Source organism: Chiroxiphia lanceolata, chromosome 8 (genome assembly GCF_009829145.1).
Source record: "Chiroxiphia lanceolata isolate bChiLan1 chromosome 8, bChiLan1.pri, whole genome shotgun sequence".
Lineage (NCBI taxonomy): Eukaryota > Metazoa > Chordata > Aves > Passeriformes > Pipridae > Chiroxiphia > Chiroxiphia lanceolata.
Genome location: NC_045644.1, coordinates 21,531,938 through 21,543,260, shown reverse-complemented (window position 1 = coordinate 21,543,260; position 11,323 = coordinate 21,531,938). Strand labels below are relative to the sequence as shown.

The window sequence follows — 11,323 nt, the reverse complement described above, 5'->3', positions numbered from 1 at the left end:
CGTTGGCACTATATAGCAAGCCTTTAAAATGCATTATTAAGTAAATTGATTGCAAACTCTTCAAGGGTATGAGACCCAGCTTCTCCTCCTGCCTCCTCCAAATAACAGGAGAGAGATGAAAGCTAAGACCATGGTGGTAGAACCACCTTATTCAACATTTGGCAGTCCTCGCTGTGCAGAGAAGTAGATGTTGTGAAGGTCGGTCAGCATCGAACAGAACTGCAACCACAACTCTTTAGCCAGGCTGGGGAGGATTCCCACCTCCCCTGCCCCTGCAGAGTTTGCCTGGCAGCTACACAACGTATTCATACTACGCACTAGAATAAATATTTCAGCCCTAATTCTTGCACACCATGTACAAAAAGTGAAACACATTTAGTATATTAATAGAAGGAAGAGACACTGTTTATAAATCATGGACATATTGTGACATACAGGAGATGATAAAGCTAGTATGATCTATCACAATAAACTCTCAGATACTAAAGAAACGCAAGGCTTGGGCGAGCATCACAACTGCTAAGAAGGGTAGCTGTTACTCATTACCTTTTGACAAGTTCACCACCTGTAAGACTGTAAAAAAATAGTTAAACCTAGGAAGACATTAAGAACACAAAAAACAATCAAAACTGCCATGTGACTACAAACTGAAAGTTGTATTTTGAAAAACTCAGACAAAACCTCCAGAATATCTGTGATAAAGTTACCTTCAGATCTGTACTACTTTCATACCCACGTTAAGAAGATACATGACAATCAGAAATACTCCTGCTTGGCAACCATCATAAAGCTCAATGCAACAGCCTTCTGTAGTACAGACATGGAGCAAAACAACAAACAAACTCTGTAGGACTAACAAAAAAGCCTTGTTGACTGGTGATTGTAATATACTGAGAAAATAAACAGTGGTGAAGGAATACTTGGTTGTTAATTAGCAATTGAATGAATCGGGGCCCCAAGAAGAAGTTTTTACCTAGTTTGCTAGCTACTCTTCAGCTTGCACCACCATATCTTCAATGCTATTAGTTGGAAACATGCTCATGTTGCTGAGCAGGATGGCAAAGTGAGGTTTTGGACATCACTCCTCAGGAACTAAGTAGTTGCTATGATACACATGCTTATATTGGTACTTCCTCCTGTTACTCCTGCAAGGATACATTAAAAGTAGGATTTCTAATTTTTGCAAAAGCAAATAAATTGTAATAAATACCTGCACATTATTACAAATGCTACACTTCTAGAAAATCTACTTAAAGTACAGGATAAAATGGTAAAAGCAGCATGTGCTAGTACCTGGTATTTAGTTTTTATGTTTAGTATAAAAAGCAAGATCAGAATCTCGTCTTATCCCACCAAACACTTGAATAAAAAAGTGTTTTGAGATATAGCTAATCAAGAGAACCATTCGAAGACTGAATGATTTTCTACAGAAAAACATGAAATGAAGTAGCTGAAGGCATCAATTCAAACAATTTACTTAAATATCATTAAACTGTTTAGTAGAAGTTGATATTCAGAACTAAAGCAGCCTTAATTTGTTTTATCTTAATGTATTTCTCAAGCACATTGTGGCCACTTCAATCCTGAATACACACATCTGTAATTTTAATCCAATTTGAGTAAGTCACTTTAACAATTAACTCAGATATATTCACTTAGGTATTCGTGTCTCCCTAGTAACTGAAAAAAAGGAATGTAAAACTGACAAATGCATTTTATCTGAAGAACCATTTGTTACTATTATTAGAGAGATAAAAGAACAGTTGTCTCCTAAAATCAATCAGGTGAGATCACTGTATATTGCATACATCTACATTTGCAAGAATCCAGTGATAGTTATGGGCCTGAAGTCTTTGCTGTCAAGTGCCCTGATTTTAACATGGCAATATTGTTCTGTCACCTGAGAGACAAATATTTAGGTGATCTACATATCCTGATATTATACCTATAATACCATATCTATAATATTATGAAGGGGAATTTGAGAGGAAAAAAAATATGTTAAGTGATCCATACAGCACTAAGCAATAGACAGTGACATAATTAGGGACAGAATGTAGATTCACTCCTGCTTCTAACTTTTACTAACAGGCATTAGACTTCCCACAGCAATGCATAAACTGCCTTGCAAAATCAGATTAGCCCACAGACTGTAGACTTTCATTACAAACATTCAGTCTTAGGCATGGATAAACCCTGGCTATTTAGTTAGGAGTTAACTTCTGCTGGGGTAGGAGAAATGGAGAAAGAAAGCAGCATTATACCATTAGAGACATCACTGCAGTGTGACCATATTTGCCCATGCTTTTAAACCTGTGGCACTAAGGGAATTAGTTTCCCTCCAATGCAAGATCAATTATTTCAGGAAGATACCCAACATGGAAAGGAACAGTGGTGGTTATTTATATCTGTAAGAGATACAGGCTACACAGCAAGGAAGATCTATCCACATGTCATCCTTAGGAACTCCAGTCCCAGACCAGGATTGTAATGTGTTAAGATTTTGTAGAGATACAAAACCATCTCAGTGCACCTGGTTCTCATCATCCATTTCAGTACAGAAAGACTTCAAGGCTTGTATCCAAACTGCAGAGACCACTGGAAGGGGACCATTGTTAAAATGTATTTGTCTTTGCAGAAAGCTGCACATAAAAAGAACAAATCCAAGGCCTCTGAATTGGTAGCATTAAGGAGATAACAAAAAGTCAAGGTTATGGATTTCGGATTTGATGGAAAATTAAAGGAACCAAGGCATACCAATTTTACTTAGTTCTACACAATACCAGCTGAGAATTAAATAATTTGATTTCTCATACCATTGTACATATCACCTGGTAAGTCAGCAAAAGAGAAGAATTAGTCAGAGAGTAAGTGACCTGTCCATAGCTAATCAGTTATCTTGAAAAGCAGGAGTATTTGAGTCATGCTTACTTGGGGCAAAGAGACTTTATTGCTGCAATTTTGTAAGGCACAATTGCTCTCCACAGATTTGTCTTTTGTAATTCCTTCACTGGAAAAGCCATTTGTTAATAGCAGCTAAAAGTACATCTTAATGAAGAGAATATGTGACTGATAAAATACGTATAAAACCAATAATATTCTGGAGACTTAAAAAAAATCCCTGAAATAACTTAGAGCACTTGAGCAAGAATCTGAAGAAGTGTTCCTCTGAAGTCATCTAAGCCACAATGTCAATATAACAAATGCAAAAGGAGAATAAATTCATCTTTTGCCCCACATGTTGACACCTGCAAGTCAGAAGCAGCTTCACACCAGAGAGCTGAAATTCAAATCAAAGCAAAGCAGTTGTTAACATCTCCACTGCTGGAATCCAATCATAACAGAAACTCATTCACTTCTTGCATGAGAAAAAATTGTCTCTGTGAGAGGGTTTTTTTTGTATTTCAAGGCAAACATTTGAAGCGAGGTAAGAATTCACAGTCTCAACTTTCAACGCAATTTTCAAATCAAGCTCTTACAAAGATGGGTCAGTGTTGCCTTGTCCTCTTGAGAAAAATCTCATGCATATAGTCCCAAAATCTTCCTTGATGTGACTCATTGTGATGAATCATAGCTGTGAGGGCCTCACCCTGATCGAGGCTTTGCCAATAATCCTGAAGCCACATTTCTTTCCAACTGAAACAAAAAAAGAGACACCACCACAAACCATTAAAAAAAACAAATGAGTCTGCAGCTGTAATATCATTGAAACCATTGTTTTTCTTTCACCTAAGAGAAAAACAGGCCCGGGGACGGTCATAACAAACAATGCTGTTATTGTGCTCCAAGTCATTTATAGAAACTTGCTATGAAAATTCTCTACAGAAAATACAAGTTCACCATGAGCTTTACAACATTCTAGAAATATCAGCATATGACTACAGTGTTAACCAAAGAGACTAAATTGTTAATTGCAGAGAATAAAAATTTCTATTAAAATAAAATCTGTCACAGAGTCCTATTAGTTTGAGAATAGCCTTCTGTGGCCCGTGTGCATATAAGAGTTAGCGCTAAGAATCAATTTTTATTCAGATAAACCCTTTAACAAACTCAGGTTATATATGGAAGAGACAAAAATCATTATATTCCTCAATCCTGATCCTATTCTTTATCTCCAGACTAGATGGTCAAGTACAGGCTGTCTCTTTTTCAATGCATACAGTCACAAACTTTTTGTAGCACAGACTGTATCACTGCAAATTTCAGCAATTCCCTTCCCATTCATGATGATTTGGACTAATTCTCTCACTGGTGTTATATCAACGAATGGCAACTATTTATTTCTTCTCCATTATTTCTGCTATCTAGCCACATGAGCCCATCAGAAATTTTGGAAACAAGGAACAAACATGATGCTCTTTATAATACGTCCATGAGTTGCCCAATACTTGTTAACTTATATACAGAGCTTTTTGCTGCTTCTCCCTTCAAATCACAGAAGTAAGTACAGTGCCTCCTGCATTCACTCTGTACACACCATACCTTGAACCAAGTGTGACTGCACTGCCCAGAAGCAGATCTCAGCCACCGCTCCAGGCAGACCAAAAGAAACGCACAGCACATCGTAGTCGCTGTCCCTGTGGACACAGCCTGTGTGCCATGGGAATGAGCCTTCTGTGGTCAACACCACCATCTGTGGTGGTACATTTCTGCAGTGTACACCAACATAAACCTCAAAATAAAGCTTTTAACATAGATTCCAATGTGAAGGATCGTAGACAGAGGCTTATTTCTGCTTCAAAAAATCAGCATCTGCCAAGATACTGATTTTACTTTGTAAAATGCAGCACTTGGACGTACTATGAGATCACATTGCCAAATTCATTAACCTTTGTTCAAGGACTGCCAATATGAGTTACTTGTTTTTTACAGCACTGAATAAGGGCACACGTCTATGTGCATTAAGTACTAGACCCAAGACTAAGTGGCAGTAGGTAAAAGAAAAAAAGAAAATGTTTTCCAGATGAACTGTACAGAAAAAACACTAAAAAGAATTCCAGTATCTGAGTGAAGACTTTCATAAAAAATATTAAATTAGAATACTTTAGTATTTTTCTCTTGAAATTGCTATTATTGGGAGGTTTTAAAGAAAATAATTTCACTCTGATTCTGTCAGTTGGGAAAAACTGGTACCCCAGGACGAGCAGGACTGCACAAATCTCCACAGACAACCAACTACATACACCTGAAACATCATTACCATGAGATACAGATCTATCTTTAATCCTGGATGATTACTGGATTCTATTGCAAGGGACTTCTCACATGCACAAATGGAAAATCTCATACTCTGTTAAACTCGTTTTTCTTGTCATAAATAAACTGTGACATTGACATAAAAAGGAAACAATAAAACCATGATGGTTTTACAACATTCTTTTATCAGTGGCACAGTGGCTTCTCTTTCCTTATGTCACCATAGATGAAAACTTTAGGTAACTGGAAAGGAATTGTCACGTAATCTTCTTAGAGTTACCCCCTCAAACATCCCACTTTCAGAAAATTAATCCTTATCAATGAAACAAACCAAACATTTCTCTCACAAAGACGGGAGTCCAAGAATAACTACAGATTCTGATTCCCACTACACAGAAGTTCCACTCACCAGTAGCGCTGTAACCCACTGTTTTCTGTACAAAGAATTCAACAGACTGTAGTGACTGACTCATACCCTAACACATACAAATGGTTGTTCTACTGCCTTTCTTCGTAAGCTCACTTGGGTGTGAAGCCTGGGTGTCCAAATACAAGTGAGGCTGCAACCATGAGGATTTAGAAACCACGTCTCCACACCTACAGCTAAAAGGTGTAAGTGTGCTGCAGCTACCTGTACCTACATAGAGAGAGATTGTGATGCAACAGTTCTGTCAATTCAGCTAATCTGTCAACCCTAAAAACTAATTACATCCGGGAACAAGAGTTACAGAGCGTGCATATGAGCAGCATTACCTTACTGTAACTGGGTACTTGCTCTAATATAAACACCTTTGTTTTTCTCAGAGTTCCAGAAGGCTCCAGAACTCCAAGTCACAGCATGTGTTTATAGTTAGACCTTGAATGTTGCATACAGTCTATCATTTGTATCTCCACTAGGCCTGTGTCCTTTTTCCACAATAATGTTTTCTAAAGTAACAAAACACTCGATTGACTGGCTCAGTAGGGAATCATGTAAATGGATCACACTGTCGAATAATATTACTATCAAACTCTGACAAAATATGGGCATGTTAAACTAATGCTTTGGTGGCAATTTTATGTTACTGTCACCACTTAGAATTCTAAGCAACCATGTTCCATTTTGCAGATAAAACCAGTGAAAAGCTCAGATACTTATCAGACAGAACCCACTGTATTTCACTGGAGATGCCCCTGATCATGCCTCAGAAGGTATGGATACATACATTTCTAAAGTAGACAGAAGCCAGTGTAAAAGCTTCCCTGGAACAAATTTTCCAGACACATCTCATGGCTACTAACAGGGGAAGAATAACATCCTGTGGTTCAGTGAGACATCGAAACTTCCATGGATGCAACTGAGGTTCGGATTATGGACCAGCTGTTCAAAACTCCCTGTTGATGACCCCTGGGCAGAAGGATGGAAGCACCTGAGCCTGCAAGTGGCAGCGGCAGGTACGCTACGTGTGCCTTCCCACGTGCTTCTCTACTGCCACCTGATGCCCAAGCAAGAGAAAGTAGGGAATGCTTTTACAGAGTAGGATGCTGCAAGGAGAAAAACTGTTTTGCTGTCGAGACTGAGAAAAGGCATTACTATAAAAGAGCTCCAGTAAATCAGTCAACCAACAGAAAACAAAGGATTATGAACTCCTTTTACTTATAAGCAGAACTTTTCAGTTAGTCAATACGAAAATTAATTGTAATGTGAAAAATGCTTTTTGATTATAAACATCACATGCTTTGTGAAATAGGCGTTTCCTAAAACACTTGCATAACCTCACACTTATTTTCCTGTTTTAATTTCAGTTGGCCATTTCTGAAAGCATCAGACATTAAGTAGTTTCCCACACTTAAAAAATTCTTCATACTTTTTCTGGTGAATGGGTAATGTAATAAAAACATTTTTAGAAATTCATATCCACAAAGAACTTAGTTCTGGGTTAGCATACTTGAAATTATGGATTCTAAATTTTCAACGTGCTGTTTCTTCCAACAAAAGAAATCTTACACTCCTAACACGAATTTTAACACTTCTAAGCACTCTTCCAACAAAAGAAATCTTACACTCCTAACACGAATTTTAACACTTCTAAGCACTCAATCCCTTAGTGTAGAAAACTATTAACAATGTTGTAAAGCCATATAAACTGGAATAAAGTACACTGACAACTTCCTTCTGGAAATGTATGAGATTTTCCCAATATTTTAAAAATTTCATTAATGGAATACTACAGTGAGAGTGAGTCAGTGAGACTGACATCAGAACACCGAAATCTCTGGTGATGGCTATTAACCTAGACAAAACTTCCTGCTATGGCTGAAGGTTTATCTTTATGATGGCTGTCTGATGGCTTATACAGAGTGAATTGCATGCACTCGAGTAATTGCCTAAAAAGAGAAACTGGTGCAGGTAATGCAAAGAAAAGTGATAAACCCAGGGAATCCAAACATGTTATAGGAGTAATACACACCTCACAAAGTCCACACATAGTTTAGGAACTGCAAGAACCCTTCCTCCTACCAACTGCAACTTCAAACACTGTCAGTGGAAAAGCCCAAAGGTTTGGGAACACCCAAGCATTAACTTCTTTTGTACCAATGCATGTATAAATAGAGTAGATCATGCAATCAACACTCTTCTGCCTATAAGAAGTGGTTGCCCGAGGGTTGGTGCAGTTAGTTCCCTGCTGACAGACTGGAGAGCAGCTCATACTGAGGGCTATAGGAGATTCCAGCAACACCAGCCATCCCTGTGTGCAATCCCCGGGACAAGATACTCAGCCTGTTCTCTGCCCTGCGCAATCCCTCTCCTAAACAAATGGGATGGTGTCCTTCAACACTAGCCAGAGTTTTGTCACACAAAACAACACTAAGTCTTGTATTCTGGGGCAAGCCTAACGTCCGACCTGAAGTCAGCAGGAGCCAACCAGGCCTGCACTGAACAGTGGCAACCCTGTTCTCAACCCAGTACTTTGTAGTGAGGTATAGAGCTGCTTTCACCCCACGGCTGACAAGTGCTGTACCATCACTGTACTGAAAACATCCCTCCCCCAAACAAAGAGGCTAAGATAGACAGAGGATAACCACATTGCCTGAGGTCACAGAGCATTTTAACACAATATTATGGGTGTCTCACGCTCGTCTTTCAACCACCAATACCACCATCCAAGCCTCTTGTCCAGCCTCAGTGTTACACAATATTAGCAGAACTACCACAACACCCACAAGATATATTATAAAATGTAACTAGAGTCGTATCAAGAGCTTCTTTAAGTATAAAGGATAATTAAAAGTTACAGCTACTATTATTTGAAGCTTCCTTCCCTTCTAAAAGGATAATACTGGTACATTACCTGTCTCCTTCAGCAAGGTCTTCTACACTTCCAAACCCAGGGGTTGGCATAGGACATCCCATGTGCTTGAACTGAGCTATGCGAGGTCTGGGAGCTGGAATTTTCCCACGAGACTTTTTGTGTTCCTGCTCCTCTTTGACCCACATGTTCTCCCTGTCACAGATGAAACACTCGAAGCCATTCAGGTAATTGGGCAGAGTCATGTCATTCACACCCCACTCCCGCCTCTGCAAGCTCTCCAGCAAGAACTGGTTTTTGATTCCACCAACGTTTTTATACTCTAGATACTTCAAATATTCCTCTCCATTCTTGTCCAGGAAATCAAGATACTTTGCCAGCTCTTGGGGGCTGTCAAAGTCATCTATAAGAATGATGGAGAGGTTGTTTGGCATCCAGTCCCGCACAGCTGGGGAGCCTCGGTACACTGGGACAGCCCCCAGGTGCATGGGACGCCACAGCTTCTCCGTCATGTAGTCCTCACATATGGCATTCTCCAAGGCCAGATGAAACTTGTACCTGGCGATAAAAGTCATAAACTCGGAATCTTCTGTTGTGGCTGTAGAAGTGTCTCTCAGTCGTTCACTGGGAAGCTCACGGTTATGCAGGCATTTCCCATAGGAGTCAACCTGAAATAACAACCAGCATCTTTACAAAGCGATCCCTTCACCCGGAACTTGTTTTCAGAGCTTGTAGTTCTTGTAAAATTACAAAGTTGGATCAGTTCCTAGCTACCTTAGCTTAGCTTCACTTTCACTCCAAGTTCTTTCCCTTGTAACTATTCCTACAGTCCCGCTTCTACCAGCTTTAGAGGAAACCAAGTGCTGAGTTTCAAAAGCATCTTTAACTATGCTACAGATTGAGGGTTGGGGGGAGTGTGCAGTGCCACCCAAAAATGGAATTATTATCAGATAAATCAGAAACTGACAAGTAAGGAATAGCATTCGACCCTCTCTATGTTAATTTATAAGTCATCCTTCTACTTAACAGAGACCCAGGACTTTTCCAAACAGTTATTACACATCGTTCCTGCCAGGCTCAGCAGGCTGACAAAATTTTTCCCTTTGTTAGACTGAGAAAAATTGGTGCAGGGAGCTAAAAGAATACTGTTTAAAAATGAAAGACAATATACTTGAACTGGACCGTGCATCAAACTTTGACAATATAGTCATATTTTAAAAATTCTTTTGTCTTTGTTTCACTAGTGAATACACGATGAACTTGCACAATACCTGAATCATGGCCAATAGAAACAACAGAAATGACTAGGAAAAGGACGTTTCTGGCAACGATGAAAAACAGATGCTTTTTATCAGTGTCCTATCCTTCAGAATTTTTAAGAGAAAAAAAACCCTAAACTTTTTTCTGCTTTAAAGAAATTACATTATTTTACTTTAGGAAGCTACTCACCATCAGCTGTGCCGTAGCAGTATAAACCACCATAGAAACAACATCGTTCTACCACAACATAGATAAGGAGCCGATTCTCAAAACACAGCAACCTGCCTTTTTACTGCCTGCTTGTCCTTTCAAATAGGAGTGAGGCTTGTAAATGGACAGCCTTCTTGTACTCTAACTTCAAGGTCCAGAGATTTCAGCAACTTCTAGCACTTGGTCCAGCAGACCGAGCTTATTCAGGCTTTGCCCAGCTTCCGCCTGATCCCGAGTCTAGACAACTCCACAACTAACAAGCTACACGAGGCCTACCTACTGGCATGCGGTGTTGTCTAGATCACGCTTTGGGAAGGAATACAACTAGTTTTTCTGTCCAGCTTGTAGTCAGCATGCATCCCGTTATGACTCGCGTCTTGGCTAAAAACAAGGACAAACAAACCCCATTAAAAAGAGGCGGCGGAGGGGCGCGGCCAGGTGCTGCCAGCACCACGCCACAGCTTCCCCTGTGGATGTACCTGGATGTACTTCATGAGCTCCCGCACGTAGCGGTCCCTGTCCGAGGGCACATCGCAGTGGGACTGCATGTACAGCACGGGCGCGTAGCCCCTCCGCCGCCACGCGTCCTTCTCGGCCAGCGGCACGGCCGGGCCCCGCAGGTACCCAGCGCCGGGCAGCCACTGCAGCGTCAGCGGGTAGTCGGACTCGCGGCGGAAGGTGGCCGTGTAGTTGAAGAGCTGGATGCCGGGCGGGTGCGAGAGCACGTAGTTGTTCATGGGGGACTCCTCGTGGAAGAGCGCCCAGGTCTGGTGGGGCAGGCGGGGCAGCGGCGCCTCGTACGCCCTGAAGTCGGTGCCGTAGAAGATGAGCGCCTTGGTGCGGCGGTGCCGGGCAACCCCCCGGCTGCGGGTGACGAGGCAGGAACCGCGCGGGCAGTCGATGCGCTCCGTGTCGCCGGGGAAGTGCGGGAAGAGGCTCCCGCTCCACCACAGCAGGATGGGCAGCGCCTTGTTGCTCCGCGTGTCGTTGTTGCCGGGCCCGCGGTAGGACGCGGCGGCGACGAAGGCCGCGCCCGGCGGGACGGCGTCCTGCGCCCACCCCTCCGCCCCACACGGCTCCGCCGGCGCGGCCGCTCCCGCCGGCGGCCCCTCCGCGGCCAGCGCGGCCCCCGCGCCCCAGGCCAGGGCCAGCGTCACCCACAGGCCCGCGGGCCCGCACCGCGGCCCCGCGCCCCCCATGCCCGTTCCCCGGGCCGGTCCCGCCGCCCCAGGAAGCGGCGCCGGCCCCGCCCCGGCGGTGCCGTCACGGGGCGCGGAGGGGCCCGGGCGTGGGGCCGGGCGGGAGCGGTGCCGCCTTCGCGCTCTGTCACCTCGGACGCTCCAGGAACAGTGGCAGCTCGTAGGGGC

General features: G+C 42.3%; 1 protein-coding gene across 1 annotated transcript; it reads right to left on the bottom strand.

Annotated features, from left to right (window-relative positions):
* Positions 1 to 3,374: 3,374 nt before the first annotated feature.
* FUT11 (fucosyltransferase 11) lies at positions 3,375 to 11,159 on the bottom strand. Its single transcript, XM_032694653.1, has 3 exons — positions 10,436 to 11,159; positions 8,529 to 9,154; positions 3,375 to 3,636 (listed from the first exon to the last, which is right to left on the bottom strand). The coding sequence occupies exons 1-3, from the start codon at positions 11,153 to 11,155 to the stop codon at positions 3,489 to 3,491; spliced, it is 1,494 nt and encodes a 497-aa protein (XP_032550544.1). The 5' UTR covers positions 11,156 to 11,159; the 3' UTR covers positions 3,375 to 3,488.
* Positions 11,160 to 11,323: the final 164 nt, after the last annotated feature.

Bases quoted from the DNA above. Each gene is read 5' to 3' on its own strand.
- FUT11 (XM_032694653.1), bottom strand. From the start codon at position 11,155: ATGGGGGGCGCGGGGCCGCGGTGCGGGCCCGCGGGCCTGTGGGTGACG. The intron at 9,155-10,435 runs GTACATCCACAG...TTGTTATTTCAG, and splicing joins AGCTCATGAAGTACATCCAG to GTTGACTCCTATGGGAAATG. The intron at 3,637-8,528 runs GTAATGTACCAG...TTTTTGTTTCAG, and splicing joins GACCTTGCTGAAGGAGACAG to TTGGAAAGAAATGTGGCTTC.